The 22,232-nt window shown below is 42.0% G+C and overlaps 1 protein-coding gene across 2 annotated transcripts in view; it reads right to left on the bottom strand.

The window, feature by feature from the left end:
- Positions 1 to 22,232, bottom strand: part of RAD50 (RAD50 double strand break repair protein) — a 62,852-nt gene that overhangs the window by 23,474 nt on the left and 17,146 nt on the right. For both annotated transcript variants that reach the window (XM_075900349.2, XM_006128515.5), the window contains exons 8-18: positions 20,244 to 20,409; positions 16,460 to 16,653; positions 15,231 to 15,437; positions 13,846 to 14,028; positions 13,132 to 13,289; positions 9,778 to 9,953; positions 8,046 to 8,283; positions 2,907 to 3,096; positions 2,090 to 2,216; positions 1,627 to 1,820; positions 1,102 to 1,212 (exon numbers count right to left, since the gene is read on the bottom strand). In XM_075900349.2, the coding sequence (XP_075756464.2) occupies positions 1,102 to 1,212; positions 1,627 to 1,820; positions 2,090 to 2,216; positions 2,907 to 3,096; positions 8,046 to 8,283; positions 9,778 to 9,953; positions 13,132 to 13,289; positions 13,846 to 14,028; positions 15,231 to 15,437; positions 16,460 to 16,653; positions 20,244 to 20,409 (1,944 nt within the window). The remainder of the gene's footprint in view (positions 1 to 1,101; positions 1,213 to 1,626; positions 1,821 to 2,089; positions 2,217 to 2,906; positions 3,097 to 8,045; positions 8,284 to 9,777; positions 9,954 to 13,131; positions 13,290 to 13,845; positions 14,029 to 15,230; positions 15,438 to 16,459; positions 16,654 to 20,243; positions 20,410 to 22,232) is intronic.

Raw genomic sequence — 22,232 nt, 5'->3', positions numbered from 1 at the left:
CCCTCCCTTCTCCCAGCCTTTCTCTTCCCCTCTCCCACCTCCTTTTCCCAGTCTCCCCCAGTTTTGTTCAATAAAGACAGAGTCAATGTTGGAAGAAACGTTATCTTTATTTTGTACATCAATAAGAAGGGGGGCTAGGGAATGGTAAGTGGAAGGAGGTGAGGGAGGAATGGGGTACGAGCCCCTGATGGGGAGGACTGGGCTGGCTCTGTGGGCTTCTGGGGGTGGAAGCTCTCCTGCAGCCACCCAATTGCCCCCTCTTCTCAGATGGCAGCCTGCGGCAAGTGTAGCCGGGCTGATGGCCGAGTGGTGTGATGTGCCCAGTGTGGGCACTCAGGGCACTCCAAGCCAGAACTTCTTTGCAAGCGGGGCACCCCTTAGAACTGTGTGTCCGGGGTGGGGGTCGGGACCCTTTAAGCGCAGCCCTCGGCTAGCCTGAGACAGCATCTCCATGCTCTAAGTCCTCCTTTTATGCCCTGCCGGCACTGCTTCCGGCCATCCTTAAGCCCTGTTCAGAGTTCACTCAATGTGGACTTGCTAGTTCGAACTAGCAAAACGCTAGTTCGAACTAGTTTTTAGTTCTAGATGCGTTAGTTCGAACTAGCTTAGTTCGAATTAAGTAATTCGAACTAAGTTAGTTCGAACTAGCGTTGTAGTGTAGACGTACCCATAGTTATTAAAAACCAGGTATAATCCAATTTACCTCATATTACCACATTTTTCAAAACACATTAAAATGTATATTTTCTAGTAGAGAGATGCATAATTATTTTTATTGTTAGAATTTTTTTTCTCCTAACAAGACTATTTATTTTATCACTACAGTTTATCAATTTTAATTACTTGTCAGAAATGTTAAGTAGCCAGGTGGCTTGGCAATGGTATTAATATAAATTCTAAATAAAGAATCACACATATCTAACAGTTTGCTTCACATTAATCTTCTACTCTGTAAATCCACCACAATCCTCAACAAGGCAAATTTCTGTATGACAAAGGCCCTGCACCTCTGCATTAAGAAGTGTCATTTTAATTGACTGAATTTCTACTATTCCAACCTAAGCAAAATACATTTCACTAATGTGTGATAAGTAGTCTAACCTTCTCTTGTGTTACTTTGTTACTTGTGTTCTTTTTGTTGATTAGATCTACTTTTTCCTGCTGAAGTTTTTCTAAAGTTGCTTCCAAAGGAAATAGCTGATCCTTCGCTTCCTGGAAAGAAAAGAAAAAAAACCCAAGATGCCTAACTTCCATCAGAAATCTATCTTTACTTTTTCAATACCTTAGATAATATTTCCTGTTATTGCTTGTAAAACTGTGAAAATAACACATGCATCCATGTGAACATTGGCTTTCTGTCATTGGAATTTTTTAAAGTAAGAATGTTTCTCTCTTCAATGGGAATGAAATTGTTACTATGGAGACAAAGCAAGCAATATAGGACCTTAAATTTATATGGTGGCAAAATAAAAAGTAGGAATTAAAAAAAAAGTTTCCACGATAACTGATAATGTTATAACAAAATTAATATCTGTGTAACTCCACTTAAATTCAATATTTAACAATACTTCTGCAAAAATAAAAGTATTCTGCAAAAATAAAAGTATTACAATTGGATTTTCTTACTTTGAGCTCTCTGTATAAAGACTGAACTTCAGTGGATAATTCTACAGTCTGATCCTCCAGTTGTTGTCGACGCTGCATATTACTGGAAATTTGTAGCTTTTCTGCTTTAAGTTCATTCACTGTGCTCTTTAGCTGCTGGATTTGAGTCTGTTGGTCCTGTTTAAGTTTTTGATTTAACTCAATTTTACCAGTAACTGCATAAAAATAAAAAAACTCCACATTTAATCAATCTTACATTAACCAAAACCTGTTACTCTACAAAAACTGAAATCTTTCTCTTAGAATCAGATGATAATCATAACATACAAAATAGTCCAATGAAAAATGAGCAGTGCATATGCCTGAAATATGATTTCCTTAAAACAGAGATTTTAATAAAATAAGTTTTTAAAAGTTACCTTCAATATTTAAAATGCATTAAGGCTGTGGAATGGGAAACTACCAGATTTCTTATATGATTTACCTGTATCCCATAGGTGTTTTTTTTCTTGTTTTTCCTGGCTTACTTGTAGAACAGTTCGACCTAAGTCTACTCCTTGCAGTTTAGTGCCCTGCTGGGCAATTTTTCGTTCAACATCCCTTAAATCAGTCTGAAAGTAACAGGAAAAAAGTTAAATATTAGACACTAATATTAGTGTATTAGAAATTGAGTTTATACTATAGACGGTACAACTCTAATTCCAAAATTGCATAATTTATTTTGAACTGAACATTTGACACCTTCTTTAAATAAAATGCCATAGTTTGATACAACAGAAACTAAATATCAGCTTTTGTTGTTTTTTTAAAAAGGAACATTGTGCTGCATGAGTATTTTCACTTAATTATGGGGCAAATGGCGCTATAGCAAAGGGACAATATTTGGAGAGGCACACAGTATGAAACCCAGATGCAAGAAGAATTGGAATACAGTGGCAGAAGGTTAGGGCTTTCAAGGATAGTTCAGTCACTATTCCATAGTTTCCAAAAGTTTTTGTTCCCACTTGAAGGCCCGAAGAACATAGGAAAAAAAGATCTCTTTCCTACTTCCACCATGGAATTCTACAAAATTCAGGGATGCTTGTGAATTGTTTGTAAAGCATTTCTAGATCATCTGAAATTAAGGGCACTATACAAATATATACTGTATTATTATCATCACCCTGTGATAAGTCTGATATTTTTTTTAAATTCTTTTTTGATATATTGGCTTTGAGATCCTCCAAAATTTCAAGGAACAATGACTGACTGCATAACTAAGAGAGTGTTGAGTTATTCATTCAAAAGTCTAGTAAACTTACCTGGTACCTTTCCATAAGTGTTATGTCTTGTAAACATGCTTTGGCACTTTCCTCCTCAGGAATAACAGTATTTAAGAGAGTATCCTGCTCTTCTACATCGCTCTTTAGGCGCTGAATATCTCTATTTATATTCTGTAGCTTGTTTCTTAAGTCTGGTATGTCTTTTTCTTTAAGTTCAGTTATGGTCTGCCTTAATATAAAATACAAATTTATAACAACAATTGACCATTTTAAAATAGTAGCTTAAGCTCAATATAATGGGTAAGTTGTGCTAGGATTTAAAATTGGAATAGATGGAACTATTTTACATAAACTGTCACTTACTGAAACCTGACCATCTGGTCATCTCATTCATCAGTCTACAGTAACTAAGTCAGTTCAAAACCAAGGAAACTTATCAAAGCAATGTGCTCATGCTAGTCTCATATCTTACAGAAAACCACCATGCAATACTACCATCTTGTGAAGGAAAAGGAGCCCAGCTTTTTATATTGTCTATTTTTTTTCTCTCTTAGCCACTAAGCCCTGAGCTAATAACAGAAAACAAGTTCCCAAAGCTTCTTGAGCCTGGAGACCCTTTCTCTCTTTGCAAAATGCATGTGTTTTCCTCAACCCCTATTTGATGTACTGACAAGAATGCTAACCTTATTTTTTTTCAGTTTTGTTTTGGGTTTTACTTTCAGGAAGAGAAGAAAAGGAAAGTAATTCAAAGTGCCTTGCATGATCATTTTTTTCCAGTTGAAATGATGCAGCTAATTTTGACGCAAGGAGAATTAATCTTTGTATAGGATCATCCTGGTGATTTTTTTTAAGCATTAACTGCTATTTGGTGCCATCTAGTAAATTCCAAAGATGTCAACAATTAGTAGTATCTAATGAAATATCTAATGTCAAGGGATAAAATTCAATACATGCAGGGATAGATTAGGGATGTTAATAGGTTGTTGGGATATGTAAAACTTAATAGGGGTCTGGGATAGTGGTAAGGGGTCAGTCACAATAGGCATTGCCTTTAAACATGTTTTTTCCCCCCTTTGTTTCTGCAGTCTGGAAAGACAGATTAAAAGTCTGGCCAAAGCAGGTATTGTACTTTCTGATGTATAAATGTGTTCTTTCCCTTCATTTTTGCAGCCTAAAAAGATAGCTAAGCATGTAGCTGCTCCTATTTGTTGTGTCTTTTACATACCCTCACTGGCTCTGTATAAAATATTTCAGGGTTACTTTTCCTGTAATATCTGTAACCTGCTGATTTGAAAAGTTTGTAGTGTAGAAAAGTGTAGATTTAATTAGAAATGTTGTACATACAGGCAGTCCCCGGGTTACGTACAAGATAAGAACAAACCTACAGTCCCTAAGTTGAATCTGAATGTAAGTCGGAACTGGCATCCAGATTCAGCCGCTGCTGAAACTGATCAGTTTCAAGAGCGGCTGAATCTGGACACCAGTTCCGACTTACATACAGATTCAACTTAAGAACCCCAGGCGTCCCCAAGTCAGCTGCTGCTGAAACTGATCAGCAGCTGATTCCAGGAAGCCCGGGGCAGAGCAACTCTGCCTCAGGCTTCCTATAGTCAGCCGCTGGTCAGTTTCAGCAGCGGCTAACTTGGGGACGCCTGGGGCAGAGCAGCTCGGGTGCTGCTGGGTTGGTCTAGTAGCGCGGCTGCTCCATTGGGATCCCACTGCATTAGAAGGTCTGGGAAGAGTGGTAAGGTGTTCAGGGTCTCTACAGACATGTAGGAAAGAAAGATGTATACCAGTGCTGATGGGGCTATGCTGGCGCAATCAATATGACTTTAATTCATTCCCTCCGGATCTTGAGGAGAAACGTGTGTACAAGTGGTAGGAGTGGGGAAATGTACAGGAGGCTGCCTTCCTACAGGAGAAAGAACATCCTTGTGCTGGTGCCTGAGCTATGGTCCTGCAAGGAGCAGAACCATTGGTACTTCCTGTTGTGTTACAAGGTGAACATATCAATTTGAGGAAAGCCTCCCCTTTGGAAGACAGAATTTGTGACATGTGGAAACATCTGGCACCACTCATGGCCATGAAACAACCTGCTGAGGTGGTCCACCAGCTTTTTTGCACCCCAGGAGGTAGGAAGTTTGCAGAAGAATTGAGCATTCTACACAGCAAAAAGGTTTCTTGACACAGGGGAAAGGAGCATGCACCCCCTCTTTGTTGATATAGAACATTTCTAGTGTACTGTCCATCATAACTGATACACAATGTCCTGACAGGTGAGTCTAGAAGGTTTGACACACCCGGCATGATGCCCTTAACCATTTGATGTTGATGTGGAGAGTCAAGTCGGCCTGACACCAGAGGCCTTGAGTCTTGAGATCCTCCAAATGAGTGCCTCATCCCAAGTCCAATGCGTCCATCATTAGTGACAACATGGGTTGTGGAGGAGTGACGGGAACCCATAAGTAGCCCTCCTGCGGGTTTAGTCACCAGAGGAAGGAACCGAGTACTGGGTGAGGCAGAGTTATAACCTTGTCCAAATCGTCCTAGGCTGGATGATAGATTGATGCCATCCATGACTGAAGTGGCCTGAGCCTGGCATGCCGCACAATGTAGGGTACTACAGACATGAGGTTGTTGAATCTCTTGGTTTTTTTCCAAAAAGAGATTCTCCCTCAAACAGGAGGTCTTGTATAGTCTGTTGGATCTCATAGAGGAGGCCTGATACCTGTAGCCATAAGCCCAGGCACATGACTACCCCTGTAGCTATGATCTTAATAGTGCATCAGCTGAGTCTAATGCTACCTGGAAAATCAATCTCCTTTCCTCCTTGATCAAAGCCGAAAACTTGGCACTGAAGTCCAAAGGGAGCAGCTCAGTAAATGTAGCCATTGCCAACTGGTATTATAGGCATACCTATTGATGATGGCTTGCTGATTGGTGAGGCACAATTAAAGGCCACCTGTCTAAATTCTTGGCACCCCTGTTTTGGGCAGGCCCTGAAAACCTTGTGTTTCTCTTTGGTTGGCAGCATCTACTACCAGACAATCAGACTGTGGATGAGAAAAAGTACTCATCCCCTTTGGAGAGTACGAAATACCAGTGCTCATAGAGCTTGGCTGTAGGTTGCAATGTGGCTGGGGTCTGCCACAAGGTCCTTGTCATATCCATGACTGTTTCAATTAATGCCAGCACAAGTCTAGATGGGACCGAGGAAACTAGGATGTCAACCATAGGGTCAGTTTCATCAGCCATTTCCTTCACTTTAATGCCCAATCCTGGTCAACGTGACGTAAGAGTTGCTGCAGTATCCGGGAGTTCTTCAGGGCTGGGGCTACTGAGGACCAAGACAAGATCTCATCTGGTGAGAAAGAGAAGGAGGCTACCAAAGGGGGGAGGATATTCCCTCTCATCGTGGCCAAAAGAATCCCTTAACCCGGGTGGTAAGCCTAGTGGATGGAGTGCTGGGAATGGTAAAGGTGCTAGTGCCAATGAAATCACCGCAGATTGTGCCTGCATGTCTTGCAGTGCTCTAGGCTTGGCGGTCAACTGTTTCAGTGATGGCATTAGAGCTGATGTCAGTGCTGGTGCCCGTGTTATCATCATTGTCAATGTTGGCTTGTATGTCTGTCCCCAAGAACAAAGCAGGGGCCTTAATTTTCTCTAGTGCCAATGGGATCAGAACCGCTGCCACCCTTGGTGCCAGAATCAGCAATTGAGGTCACGCATGTGATGGAATAAACGTTGCAGAATCCACCAAGGCTGTTCCCGAGCAAGACCCTTGGCTCCTGCCTTGAGCTTAATGGAAGACCCAGACTGTCCAAAAGGGCCCCTACTGTGGGATGGGGGAGGAAGGTGTTCTGCCACTGTGAGACACACTACACAGAGCAGGAGGATGATCTCCTGCTGCTACTGCATCAGGAGTGGCACAAGTCCAACTCTAAGTAGGTATATGGTGGAGCCGCTCCTTGTGAGGCAGATCGGAAAGAAACAGGTGATCAACTATAATTCCCAGATGGTTGGTATCCAATGGACCTCTGCCAAGGGGACTGTGACCAGTGTGTCACCATATCCAGTTCTGCCTTGGACTGCACAGGGGGCTGGGAGGGAGCTGGCAGTGCTGAAGCACTGTCTTGTCTAGGAGGCGAGAACAGTGCCATGTGGTGCATCAAATCCTGTACCACATGGAAAGCTTCTGGCATGGATGGGAGCGGTAAGTGTTCCAAAGGTCTCAGTGACTGCGGCTAGCCCAGACTCGATTGCCTTCCCTGGACAGGCGTCAACATAGCCTCAGTTCAAATTTCAGAGCACTGGTCCATCTGTGATGCCAATACTGGCTGGTCTCCCATTTTTGCAGAGGGAAATCACCTCCTGTCTGGTCTTTTCTTTTCATGCACCAGCAATGAAGACTGGTGCTATAGGCTGGAATGCTCCCAAGAAGTTGCATGGTGGTGCCACTCCCTGTTTGCATCCTTCTTCAGTGCCACATTTTTCAATATCATTGACTGTGTGCTCCTAATGGAGGAAGTGGTACTAGGTGCCAGGTTTCCAGTGCTGGGGTCCAACTGTGGCAGGAGTGCCATCTCCGTAAGGAGAATTTTAAGCTGCTGCCCTCTTTCCTTACTTGTCCTTGGTTAGAATTCCTGACAAATCTTGCAGTGGACCTTCTGTTTACCCTTACCCTGGCACTTTAAACAGGAGTGGGAATCACTTGGTGCACAACTGGCAGATTTTGAAGACTGGGAAAATGAGGCATGCTCTGGAGACGGAAGGAAAAATGGAGGAAGGGACTCCCGTAACCGAAACACACAACTACTAACACTAAAACTTATCTGCTTGTGAAAGCAAGAGACGAGCAAGGGGAAGTTCCAGCTAACATCACTGCTGGTAAGAAGGAACTGAGGAGGGGTTGGAATGGCAGGCCTCTATACTGGGTACCAGTTAGTGACTCACACAGGAGTTGCTTTGGCACCATTTCAGGGGGCACCTGGGCTGATCTTACAGCTAGCTGATAGGAGAAAAACATATTTCAGCTACTGTGCATGTCAATCTGCACATACCTAATTGAAATACACATGAACAAGCACTTGAACTGTCATCATTTGGAATAATAGGATAATATGTTTCCTTTTAAAAGTGTGTAACAAGAGGTGGAGTATACTCTGCTTGGTACCTTACCTGATTGGTTTAAGTGCCATCATTTCATCACGCTTCTTTTCTCTTCTTTTAAGTTCAGACTCTGTTGACTTCAGTTTATCTGGAGCAAGACGTAACTTGGACTGCAGATCGCTAATTACATCTTGAAGTTCTGACTCTGTTTCAAAGAACCTCTGACAAACTGGGCAACATGACTGGTTCTCATCTGTCAGCTGGGTAATAAATTGTGAATAAACTGCTGTAGCTCCAGCAAGCATAGCTTTAAAAAAAATAAATGGAAGTTTGTCAATTAAAGCAATGAACAATCAAATCTACAATAATTTGTAGCACTATACAGGCAGTCCCCGAGTTACGCGGATCCAACTTATGTCAGATCCGCAGTTACGAACGGGGCCCGTTTCCCTGGTCTCCAGCAGACCAGGGAGAGGAAGCAAAGTGGCAGAGCACGCTGCCCGCGTGTTCCGCCGCTTTGCTCCCCGTCCCCCTGGTCTGCAGACCAGGGAGACGGGGAGCAAAGTAGAGCAAAGCCGCGAAGCCCGAGGGCAGCAGGACAGCCACGGCGCGTCTGGGCTGTCCCGCTGCCCCCGTGCTCCGTGGCTTTGCTCCGGATGCCTGTGGTACAGCAGCTGGGGCGCTGCCGGTTGGTCCCGTAGCGCCGCTCTGGGCGCTACTGGACCAACCAGGCAGCACCCCAGCTGCTCTGTCCCAGGCGTCCTGATTCAGCCACTGCTGGTCAGTTTCAGCAGCGGCTGAATCAGGACGCCTGGGGCAGAGCAGCTTGGGTGCTGCTGGGTTGGTCCAGTAGCGCCGAGGAGCGGCGGCGCTACTGGACCAACCCAGCAGCACCCCAGCTGCTCTGCCCCAGGCGTCCCCAAATCAGCCGCTGCTGAAACTGACCAGCGGCTGACTACAGAAAGCCCCTGCCCCGGGCTTCCTGGAATCAGCCGCTGATCAGTTTCAGCAGCAGCTGACTTGGGGATGCCTGGGGTTCTTAAGTTGAATCTGTATGTAAGTCAGAACTGGCGTCCAGATTCAGCCGCTGTTGAAACTCATCAGTTTCAGCAGCGGCTGAATCTGGGCGCCAGTTCCGACTTACATACAGATTCAACTTAAGAACAAACCTACAGTCCCTAGCTTGTACGTAACCCGGGGACTGCCTGTAGAGGGAAACAGAGCTGATATCTGTGAAATTAACAGAACAAGGGAATATTTGATCTTTAATTGTTCTTTCTCTCTGTTAAATAAATGAATTGTGAAATTGACTGTAATTTTCTTTGACTACTACCAGACTCTTCTGCTAATATTAGGCACAACTAGCTATGCTGCAGCTGCTAGTTTACATTGGTTTGTATATCTGGCCGTTCCAGGTAGCGGAATATTCTCCAGCTTTGACACAATCCAGGATCAGAACCTACATATTTTCTATGTCAAAGTAGTTACTACTAAATTTATAAGAATGAAGTAATAAGGTAGCAAATTCATTAAAAGAACAGAAAATATTTGTATGTCTGTTTACATGCAGTACATAAGTAAAAAAATAAAACTAAAGAAAACTGAATATAATTTTATTCTTAAACGTGGCACCTTCAGATTAATATCAAAATGTATATTAACTACTGGTCATATGACAAATAAAAATAAGGATTGCATATAACAGCCAGTATTATGGTCTCAAAAGCTGGAATTTAAATGTAAAAGAGTTTTAAAAGAAAGTAAAGAAATTCATAAGCATAAACATAATACATAAACATACCTCGCTGCTTTGAAGTCTTTTCAATTTCATCCTGAAGTTTATATAGATCACAATCAAAATCCTGACTTCCACAAACATTAAAAAGTTTGTCTTCATAACTGGACAATTGCTCTTCTTTTTTTCTTAGCTCAATACTGACATGATTTTTATTTTGTTCAGCTGAAACGAGTTCTTTGCTGAAACAAGAACACGAAAATTCTTATATTAAAGAGTGACACCAAAATAAGTTTACAAACCATCATAGCCCAGAAATTATTAGGTTAGCTCGAATCTGAAATTCATATTGGACAAATTCCTGTCAGTTTGGCTGAAAAACTAATCTATACGGAATAATTTCAATACTATAAGAATTACATAACAATATTTATATGCGAATTTGAATACTGGGATAATATGTTGCACTTCAAAAGTCTACTAACAATACATTTTTGTTTGTAGCTTATTCTGAGAGACCATTTCTAAATGATAAATCCATGGTCACTACTTCCTAAAAATGAAATCTGAATTTCATTTTTATTGTTGTTAACTCCACTTGTGTACTGACCCATTTTCTAAAAATATGTTGATCTGGCTTTTGTCTTAAGTATTCTTGTGAGAAGGGGCTAAGTTACATAAGCAAAAAATATCTTTGTTAGGAATCCTAAAATTAGACTGCTTTCTAATAGTTATAAGAATATAACTTCAAGTTCATTACACAACATACTTGGTACATGGATATTTCCAATATAAAAATTCAGATCTATATTATTGAATAAAACATTATTCTACGACCACAAGGGGGAAAAATCCACTCAAATTGTCACTCTTTTCAAGAAGAGTGTATTTCTTGATCAGGCTGGATTAACTTTTCAGGGGGCCGAGGACTATTAGATTTTGTGGAGCCCCTAGACTCTAGAGTGGAGCCAAAAATTAGGGGATCAGTGTACAGGAGGGGGGTGCATGCTGATGCAGGAGGGTGGGTGCAGTGCGAGAAGGGTTGAGGGCTCTGTCTGGTATGCTCTGGGTTAGGGATGAGGTATTTGAAGTGCAGGAGGCTTAAGGCTGCAATTAAGGGATTGGGAGTGTGGAAGTGGGCTCGGCAGGAGGTTGGGGGTGCAGGATCTGGGCAGGAGTTTGGGTGCGGAAGGGAGCTCACGGTTGGAGTGTGGAATCTGGAAGGGAGTTTGGGATTTGGAGTATGAGAAGGGGCTGGGGATGTAGGTCTGAGAGCAGTTAGGGTACAGAGGGCTAAGGTAGGAGGTTGGGGTCTGGGCAGTTACCTGGGGCAGATCCCATTTGGTGATGGTGCAGCCCGCACTAGCTTGCAGGCCTCAGTCTCCTTAGTTTCCATTAGCCAGGAATCGCAGCAAATGGGAGATGTGGAGAACGGAGCCTGCAGGCAAGGCTAGCGCCAGTACAGAGCTCCCCAGTGCAGTGCTTGTCATGGAATCATTGTAAGGAAAGGGAAGATAAACAGCAGTGTGTTGGCACCTCCCTTTCGCCACCATTCCAGGCAGAGCCAGCCTGGAAGGAAGCACGAAGGGGCTATAGTTGCTGCAGTCCAGCACCCTGGACTGCAACCTATAATGCCCCTTTCTAAATCTGACCCTGTTCTGGGCTGATCATTGTGTTTCTTGTTTCTGAATTTGCAGTATCACTGAGTCCCATATCTTGTACAGGTTGAACCTCTCTAGGTCAGAACTCTCTGGTCCAGAAACATTTGTAGTCCAGAATGATTTTAGTTTGCTGGATGTCCACTTACCATATGTGTGGCCAAGTTTCTTACAGTTCCATAAAGTTTGCTTACAGCCACCAGTCCTGGCTCTCAGTATTCTGTGCTGTAGTTTAGCTCTAATTTACCCCTAAATGTCCTCTAACAGGCCTATAAGCAGTGGAAGTGTTGGTAATGCTGGTAGACAATACTGACCTTCTGTGATCTGGAAAGTTCTCTTGTTCAGAATTGGTCAGGTCCCAAGGGTGCCGGACAAGAGAGGTTCAACCTCATGATCTGCATGGATGCACCCTTATGCTTGTATGGAGTCTCAAACTGGATTTGACCCATCATAAGAGGTTTGCCAATATGTACTCCCTTGAAGGACTGAGGCCTCAAAAATTTTACGAACAGAAATTATGGGATTGATAGAGATTTCTGGGTAAGGTTTTTAGCCTGTATTATGCAGAAGATCAGATTAGCATAATGGCCTCTTCTGATCTTAAATCCACATATTTATTTTAGAGTGTGCCTGTCTGTGTGTCTGTTTGCAGGTCTGTTTGTACAAGAACTCTTCTTAAACGGTACGAGCTAGGGCTACGAAATTTGGTATGACGTTTCATCTTCTCCTAACTTAAAGCAAGGTCAGAGTTTGGTTGTGCCAGGATAATCAGAAGCCATGGGAAAAGGACTGTTTTCCATAACATGCAGAGGGAGGGGCTGCTGTTTGGAGGGATGTGATATGAGGGGGGCCACCAGGGGCTGCGAGCTCGCAACAAAGAGCTATCCTGTAGAGCACAGCTACTCAACTTTGGAAGTCCTGGGGGCCACAAAGATACTCACAGCACATGCCGAGAGCTGTAACTTAAGTGTGGCTGCATATAAATGCAAATATATGCAAATAGCTTCTTTCACACTGACAGGCATGAATACAAAGCACCCCCTGTAGCCATCTGTTCCAGCCAGCCCATCTGCTTGAGTGTTTCAGTGCTCACCCCACCTGGGAGACTCTTCGCCATTGTGGAGCGTGTTCCCAGTGGAGACCATGTTCAAAGGATCCCACCCAAGAGCCCTGCTGTACAGTGTCCACTGGGGACAGTTGTACCACCAAGGGAGTGTCCAGCAGAGCTGGGGCTTCACCATCTTGCCTGCGAGCACACCAGGTAAAGAGCTCCCCTGCCTTGGCCCCTGGCAGCTGGGAGGGGAAGGAGGTCTGCAGGGAGAGAAAACGCCACTGGCAACTGGCAAGTGGGGCTGGAAGGAAAGAAAATGTCCCTGGAGACTGGGGGAGCCAGGGAGAGAAAACGCCCCTGGTGACTGGGGGTGGTGGTGGTGGTGGGGGAGAGATCTGAGGCCCTTGCTGGATGGGACCCCTCCCTCTCTAAATCCCTCCTCGCGCCCCAACCCTCACTCTCGCACCCTCCACCAACCCCACAACCCTGCTCCCCACCCACAGCGCCAGTCCCCTGCTCTGAAGACCTGGGCAACATGGGGTAAGTCTGCCAGTATGCAATCATTTTAAATGCAACAATAAATAATAGCAATAGTAAATCAAACAAGACATAACTGTAGCAAGGGAACAAAAGAATGGATTAAACTCTCTAACTTCAAAATGAACTTCAGAAATTAATTTTGAAGCCAGAATCGAGTAAATTAATACTTACTTAAGCTGAGCAAGCTTGTCTCTTGTCTGATTAATCTCTCTAGTTTTAGCATGAAGCCAGTCCTCAAGCTGTCTTTTGTTAGGAAAATATCCCAGCAATAAGGTCAATTGATCAGTATGTCTAGATTTTATTTTTCTGATCTGCTCCTCTTTGTCCACCTAGGAGAACAAAATATTCTTAAAATACACTTCTTTATATTCACAAACTGTTATTTTATTTAGTGTACTTATAAAGTTACATTTCCCCCCCCCAAAGGCACAGATTTTTTATCCAATTAATGATGTAAGATTTTGAGGGTACATCTCCACAGCACCCTAAATTAGAAATAATATATGCAACTTGCGCTACACAAATTGCGTATCTTATTTTGAATCTATTTCACAATAGACTATTTTGAAATTTGGTGCGTATACACAGTGTCAAATTTTGAAATAACACGCTATTTCGCGCCATTCCTTATCCCTGTGCAACAAGGTTTACTGGGATGGTGAAATAGCTCACCTGTTATTTCAAAACATATTTCAAAATAAGAGGTGGCTTGTGCAGACATGGGGTAGCTATTTTGGGATATCTCTGATATCCTGAAATAGCCATGCAGTGTAGACGTACCCTGAGAAATAACTGCTCCTCATAAAGCCTCAGTGAAAGATATTACCTTCATGTAAATTTCTTAATAATGAAGTAATATTAGAAAAATAAAAAGAAATACACTACTTTGTCTTTTTTCAACATATCCATTTGGGTGATTGCCATGGTATTCAAGTTTAGCTGTTCCATCTCCTGATCCAATTTCCGAAGAACCTTATCCACGTCTGCTTTCTCATTTTGAAGTTTTTGTACCTCTGATTCAAGAGCTTCAACACTGCTGTTCTTCTCAGTCTTCTCTAGTTCACGTTCCTAAACAGAAAAAATAAAATCAACCAAGAATTTATTCTAAAAATGTGATTTATAATTATGCCAAGTAGGGAACAAAAGACTAAGAAGGGAGTACTTTTCATTATTCAACAGCAATAACTCCGGTGGATAAAGGAATGACAGTTACATAATCTGCAAAGACTAAATACAGAAGGATGAAGGGTGTGAAATAGGGCTGTAAGCAAGGCAGAGGGCACTGATGCTAAGATGCCAGAAAGTCTGCACAGCCTCCCCAGTTGCTCATCTACTAAACTGATGAATGCTAATACAAAAGAACATGCTTCAATGTGCTTTATCTGTATCCAGTTTATTCTTTGCTTTTTGGCATCCATTGAATAATAAAATATACTTGAGGATTTTCTTAAAGGGAAACACTATGGGGAAAAATACCACGATACGTTAAATTCTTCAATTACTGGTTTAACCTCTGAAATCTGGGATTTTCTGGTCCGGCAACATCGTGATCTGGCAGGACCATGGATGTTGTAGGACCAAAGAGCCCCAGCAGCTAGGAGCAAGAACCACATGGGAGTCAGAAGCCTCGGGTAGGCCAGTGATAGAATGGGGAGCCCAGGCAGGACTGGGGGCAGGGCAGAGAGCCCCAGCTGAGCCAGCAGCAGGAGAACTGCTGGTGAGCCCTGGCCCTGGAGAGCCCCAGCTGAGCAGTGGCTGTAGGTTCGGTGGGATCGGACAGAGCCTAGTGTCCGGGGCTGGTGGCTGGGAGCAGGCTGATGGCCTGGGAGGGAGCTCAGGACCGGGAGTCAGCAGCGGCTCACTGGCCTCCCGTGGTCTGGCAAACTCTATGGTTCAGGACTGTTTGGGTCCCAAGGGTGCCAGACAAGGGAGATCCAACCTGTACAAACAAACAAATATAAATCATTTTGCGAGAAAGGCACAAGTAAGGAGTTAGCAATTAGATAACTTGCCTTTAGGGATGGCTTGTTATAAGTTTGTAAATGTGTAAAACATAGCATCCTATATATTTAAGTCATTAATTTTTTGGTCCCTGAGTCCTACAAGTAAAATACAATTTACTCTCACAGATTATGAAATAGGTTTACAGGTTTTTTCATTATGTCACTGATGTCCACATCTTCAATACTTTATATGACTAGAAGCATCAAGACAACTGAATATGCTTTCACTTGTGCATTTATTTAAATTATTCAAATATAAAACCTTACAGACTTGATGAGTTCCTGATCCAGTTCCAGAATCCTGTCTGAAGACTCCTCCAACTGATTCAGTTCATATTTCACATTCTTCAGTTCAAGCTGTTTCTTATTTTGAATGTCTGACTTCAGGTCAATGGTTTTTTCCAGTCCAGTTTTCTTATCTCTTATATCATCAATCTGCTTTTGTTTCATTGTTTCTTTTTCTGTAAATTCTCTCTGAACAAAGAAATCATCCAAAAGAGTCACTAAGCATTTATCTACATGTGAATTATTTTATAGAGAGCCCCACATAAACATTTTTTCTCTATTAGCAGACCACTATGACCAGATTGGCATCTGTCTAATGCAACCTATTGAAATACTGTGGAACAATAAAAGATCTGGCTGGAAATTTTCCACAAAACATTTTTCTGTTGGAAAATACTGAGTCATTGAAATCAAACCATTTTTCAGGAGTGTGTCGATATTCACAAATCTTTTGACAGAACCAGGTAGGCTTCCAACAAAAACTTAGCCTGTTTTCTCACTAGCTCACCTACCCACTTCCTAGCTAGTCAGCAGTTCACCTGGCAGAGAGCTTGGGATGCCGGAATGCCTGGGCATTCCTAAACTGGGCAGTCTAAACAGCTATACTTTTGAGGAGTCAGACATCCTTGCAGGAATTAGGCAGTCTTTTGAGCAAACTGAAAAATTCCATTTCACTTCTCCTGGTGTGGGGATAAAAGTTGTTGTTTTTTCCCCAAAGATCCAAAATTTTTCATAGGTGAGGAATTTTTCCAACCAATTCTAGACAGTCATGTTAAACAGAATTATTTTTATTACTATTAGTATTACCATGCTACCAAGGAGCCCCAATCATGTGCCAGAATACCACTGTGCTAGGCACAGTATAAACAACAACAAAAAATGTCCCTTCATTAGGGAAATGAAAATGTAATTATTAAATGATTTTTCACCACATTAGAACTAACTGTAATTAAAAAATAAAACTCCAAACAATATAAGGTGTCCTTCTGATAGAAACATCTTCTAATACCAAGTATACTGTAAAAATTGTTGACAACTGTGTGTATAATGTTGGAATTGGGAGATAAGCATGCCCATAATGGTAACCTAAATTCCTTGTGAACATTTGACTAAGAATAAAGAACACAATTTGCTGTCAATTCACATGCATTATGAAACCAGATATTATGAGAATTAATTACGAGAATGCATTAAGCTGAAAAAAATCTTACCATTAACTGACTGGCAGCTTCCACTTCTCTTTCTTGTCTCTCTTTCACAAGCTTGTGAAAACTGTTAATTTGCCTTTCATTAAAAGGTGCTCGCTGAAAACCATCTAATTCCAACAGTGCTGCCAAAGTCTGGATTAATGAATCCCTGGTTCTGATGTCTTGTTGGTGACGATCTGCTTGCAGCTGAAGACGGCCTTTACACATATATACATACACAAGGTTTACACATTGAGAATTGTACACATCAAGAACATATTATGTCACTTATATGTGATTACATTCAATGGCAAATCACTTGGAAGGAATGGTTCTAACTCAATTTTTTTTAACTGCATGCATTAATTACTGAATTTTAGCAGTTTCTAGCTGAAGAGACTCTTAAAAGGTCTTTTTTAAAAGATATAAGTGTCATTTCTTATATTACTAATGCAGTAAGGCTGGGACCATAGCAGCCCAAGAGGGGAAACTGGTCCTGGGAGGAGGCAGGGCTGCAGCAGCCCAGGCAGTGGTGGTAGCAGCGTGATTGTGGCTGCCTGCCACCCAGCAGTGGGGCCAGGGCTGCGGCCACAGCAGCCCTAGAGGGGGAAGCTGGCCGCGGCAGTCCGGCAGTGGGGTTGGGGCTGCGACAGCCTGATTGGGCAATGTGCTGTTCAGCAGTGGGGTTGGAGCTACCTAGCCGGCAGCAGACCTGTGGCTGGGGCTGGCCCGCAGACAGCCCAGCTGAAGGAGCCAGCAGCGGGGAGGGGCAGCAGGCTAAAGGGACTGGTGTGAGCACCTCCCTTTGTCCAGAAAATTCCCTCATCCAGGACTGGTCAAGTCCCGAGGGTGCTGGACAAGAGAAGCCCAATCTGTAGGAACTGTTTTCCTAAATTAGTTTTAAGCTGATTAATGTTAAACCTATGTAACTTCAGTTTCATAAGGGGGATAACACTGAAAAACAAACTAAAAACAAGCAAACAGAAAGTCCAACTCATTTCTGTTGGAAATTTGTTTGTATCCACTTTGGTTACAAGAAACTTATAAGTATTCTAAAATTGACAGAGAAAATAATGTCTCTCTTTTTTGGTTTTTACTTTGCACATCTGACAGCACTTTGTCACTCCCCCGCCCCATGGGCTGAACCTATCAAATGAGCTCAGTGGGACTATGCTTATTTACTTGTGAGTGTGTTTGTAGGACTGAACCTTTATTTTGTTTCCTCAGCAAGGCCTTTTACACAACACAAAGGGAGAACTCATTACCTCTTCCAACTTTTTAAAATAGGAAAATGTGACTGCAGAATCAACAACAAGTGGGATGGCTGTCTCGTGCAGTATTTAAAACCACTTAACTTTACTTTTTAAAGCTAGATTTCAAGTCTGATATTACCCTTTGAAAATTAAAATATTAACTGACTTTTTTTAAAAATATCATGAAAACACTTACAAATAGTCTTGGAAATTCCCGTTTTAATAAAAAAACATTAAAACTTAATGTTGTGTCTAACCCATCTGGCAATGCCTTTTAAAAAGTCTATTGCCATTCCCATTGTTCCCACATTTTGCAACATTTTATTATCCACCTATTTTAGGCCCCATTTGCAGACTTCCAACAAGATCTACATTTGGACTTGAAGGCAGAAGAGTTTGCACTAGTAAGTCTTAATAGCAGATCACAGCTTTTATTTGCTCTGTAACGAAAGAAGGCATTGGAGTTCTCTGTCTGCATTTTGTACAGATTTTTTTTTAAAAACTTCAAAAACAAAATGTTTTTCTAAGACCAAGTTAAGAAAAAGCCATTTATTATAAATGTGGTAATGCTAGTCAGTGGTAAGGATGTTAAATTGCGGGTAATTGTCTAATCGAATAGTCCATTTATTTTGCCCTAGGATATTTATGTTGCTACATTTTAAAGGTGAAAGCACCAGGTGGAGCTCAGAGTCAGCTGGGTACTCCCCACTGATGATAAGCTTCCTGCGGTGCTGCTGCTTTGAAATGATGTGGGAGCTTGGAGTCAGGTTCTCTGCAACATTTCAAAGCGTCAGTGCTGCACGGAGCCTGGGGTAAGCAGGGCAGTCCCCAGCTGACCGCGGGTTTTACGCAGCACTGCTGCTTTGAAATGCTGCGAGGAACTCAACCCCAGGCTCCACGTGGCGCTGCCGTTTGAAGTACTCCCTCTTTTCCTCTCCCCCTTGCTGCCTCTTTCTGATAGAGGCAGCAAAGTGGGGAGGGAGGGGGAGAGCAACTAGTTGACAGGCTTATCAACTATCTGATAAGCATTTGCTTATGGGATAGTGAACTAGTCTTTCACATCTCTAGTTGGTGGGACAAAATAATGCAGTGGCAGATCAGCAGGCTATAAGATGCGACCAATATTTAAGATTATTTTTACTTTTCTGTTACAAGTGCCTATTTTGTGACCTTAATCAGACAGCCAATTCAAATTACTTCTGAAAATTACACTAAAATTGCCAGCTACAGTTTTTTCTTTCTAAATTCATATACAATTCAGTATATAGTTTTAAAAATTGTTTTAAGTAGAAAAGTAGTAACTTCTCTCCAAACCATGTGTATTAAAATGTTGGTAATCATCTGAACTAAGAACACAGAACTTAAAGGGTTAATTACCACAACACCAAAAATAATGTCCATTATTTAAAGCATGGGTTCCAAAACTGGGGGGGAATGCCCCCCAGGGTGTGTGAAGAAATTCCAGGGGGGCACGAGGCGACCCAGCCCCCCCCCCCCCCATCAGTTCCCATCCTCAAGAAAGAGCCCAGTCCATCTGTCTGCTTGGCTATTGGAACAGGTGCAGCTCGGGCTGGCTGGGGTAGATTTCAAAATGGCCACCTTAAAAGGGCAATGCCTGCTCTGTTCTTAAAAGGGCAGGGCAATCTTTTTTTCATTTTCTCAACAAGTTTTGCTGCTATTTTTGTTTCTTGCCTTTCTTCCCCCCCGCTCAGTTCCTTTTTTTTTTTTTGGTCAACAAGTTTTGTTGCTATTTTGGTGGGGGAGGGGTTGGGCATGAGGGTTTCTCAAAAATGAAAAAGGGGGGCATGATGCCGAAAAGTTTAGGAACCACTGATTTAAAGGGTCATGCTCTTACTAACTGAGTAATTATGTTCTGATTTTTAATCTTTCCAAAGATCATAATTACCTATTCTACCCTATATTGGTATTATAACTGTACTGATGACATTTGCAATTAATGTATGTATCTTGAAATAATTGATAAGCTGTACAGAACAAGATACTTGGTATTTAGGGAATTTTAGAGAAATCACATGAAATACAACCTGTCTGAATTCCACCTTTTAGTACATATCTTGCATTCACTTCCTGCCTAATGATTTTCTTGGCTAAAATCCATTAACTAAAATGAGTGACATTTCTATTCCTCCAAACTGGAGGACTCATGCTAATGCACTCAGCTTACAGACCAAACATATACTTTGTAAATATTTAGACTAATTACGTCTTGGTGACCTAAAGTGGCCCCTTTCCTGCAAAAAATCCATAAATGAATGAATATGCCAACATCAATATTATTGGTCAAAAGGGCAAGTGTAAAATTGAAATCCCGTGGAGAAGACTAATGACCTTTTTTTTCATTGTCAGAGGTAACCAAAAGTTCAAATTTGAGACTTAGACTTGCTGCACTAAGCAGACAATACTGAGTAAATATACTAAATTTCAATATTTTCATCTGACTCAAACACAGAAATTCTGTCAATCATCCTGTTACAAGTGTCTATATTATATGAGATGGTGATTCTGGCATTTTTTTTTAAATGAGCCTATTGTACCTTGTTCAACAAGTAATTCTGATTTCTCTCTGTTGAATCTCTGACACTCTCTGCTTGCTCTATCCAGCTCATGTTGACAGTCTGTTAATCTCCTTTCCTTCTCTTTTACTGTTCTCTGATGGTTCTGGTACATATCCCTTAGTTGGTCATCTGTTCCTTGAAAAACCTATGCAGTCAGAGTATACTGTCCCATTAAAAAGTTAGGTTCTTTACTTGATTTATAACAAAATACGTTGTCCATGCTTATAAACTATACAACGCATCTTCCAAAGGTTAAACACAGAATAAATCATAAAGGATAAAATATAACCAGATGTGTAATTATTACCATAAGACCACTCAAACTGTAGCACTAAAAGGTATTTTGGGTTAGCTTTAATAAACTTACTAAGGATGTGGAAGTTTAATCAGTAAGTTACGCAAATTGTGTATCTTATATTGATCTAAATTTGAAATAGCTTATTTTGAAATTTGGCGCCATCTACACAGTGCCGAAATTTCAAAATAAATCATTATTCCAAAACATCCCTTTAACCTCGTGGAACGAGGGTTATAGGGACATCGGAATAGCAAGCCTGTTATTTCAAACTCTATTTTGAAATAATGAGCTCGTTCAAAAGAGGCTGAATAGACGTACCCTAAGCACTGGTTAACGTTAACTGGTGGGGGCTGGAGCAGCTACCCGCCTGTTTTGTACAGGGGGTTACTCCTGCCTCATGGGGGTGGGGGGTCTGCTGTGGGCAGGGGCTGCTCCAGCATCCTGGCTAGAGCAGCCTCTATCTGTGGTGGGTCAAGGTGCCCCATAGGCAGGGGCTTCTTCAACTGGGACACCAGAGCAGCCCTTGCCTGTGGGGCGCCCTAAGCACTGGTTTGCCATGGGCAGGGGCTGCCATGGGCAGGGGCTGCTCTGGTGTTCCAGTCAGAGTAGCCTCAGTCTGCGAATGGCTTGAGCACCCTGCAGGCAGGGGCTTCTCCGACAAGGATGCTGGAGCAGCCCCTGCCTGAGGGGTCCCCTGGCCTGCCGCAGGCAGGGGCTGCTCCAGCTGAGCAGCTGCAGCTGAGCTCCAGCCCCATAGCCATTTAAATGGGATTTTACATTCCTACTACTTACTGCAGGAGTTAAGTCACAAGACCTAAGTAAAATTATCTGGGTGCCATAAAGGGATTCCCCTTTTTCATACTGATAAAACATGATCAGTCACTTATTCTATAAAATCATCTGCACACTGAGCAGTTCATTGTACTTGTAGATCTGAGAGGGAAAGGTAATAGTAACAGTTTAAATCTCCATATTTCTACTAAATCAAAAAGAAATACACCTTCATGGCACTGCATTTACTATATTTAAGCCATTTATTTTTAGATGCTGTATTGGTAATGGTGGCTGCTCCTTAATACATATGGCTGTCTAGCTGCTCTTTACTGTAAAAGCTGTAGCATGCTGACAGCTCACTTTGTAGTGCCATTGTAAATTTCTCAAATCATACATGCAGAATAATATTTATGGATATCTGTACTGCTACCTAACTACCATTCTGCAACAAACTATTGCATCTTCATGATTGAAGATATCAACAAATGGCGACTAATTATAAAAACAGTATTGATCTGGAGGGTCTGCCACACTTAGCTGCTTAATACTCTTAGTAAACTTGTCAATTTTAACACCATAGCCACCATCTTTCATAGTGTCTCTGCACTTTATTTACTGAGCTTTTATAAACTTTGCCCCCAATCCAGAAAAACACTTGTGAATTGTCCCAATGAACTGAATGGGACTGTTCATATTTTAACCATTTTTATGGATTGAGACTTTATTAGTGGGGTGATTTTTTAATAAAAATGTTAATGAATTATTTACTGAAGAGTAGTACTCCATGGATTACACTAAAAACATTCCTATCTTTCTGCATCCAGTCTTACAACAACCGTGGTCAAAAATGTTTGGAAAATAAAACCAGCAAAATAAAAATGCACTGTTCTCGGTAT

Source organism: Pelodiscus sinensis, chromosome 16 (genome assembly GCF_052426305.1).
Source record: "Pelodiscus sinensis isolate ZL-2025 chromosome 16, ASM5242630v1, whole genome shotgun sequence".
In the NCBI taxonomy this organism is placed as follows: Eukaryota; Metazoa; Chordata; order Testudines; family Trionychidae; genus Pelodiscus; species Pelodiscus sinensis.
The sequence above is the reverse complement of the archived record's forward strand: the minus strand, read 5'-3'. Positions and strand labels throughout refer to the sequence as shown.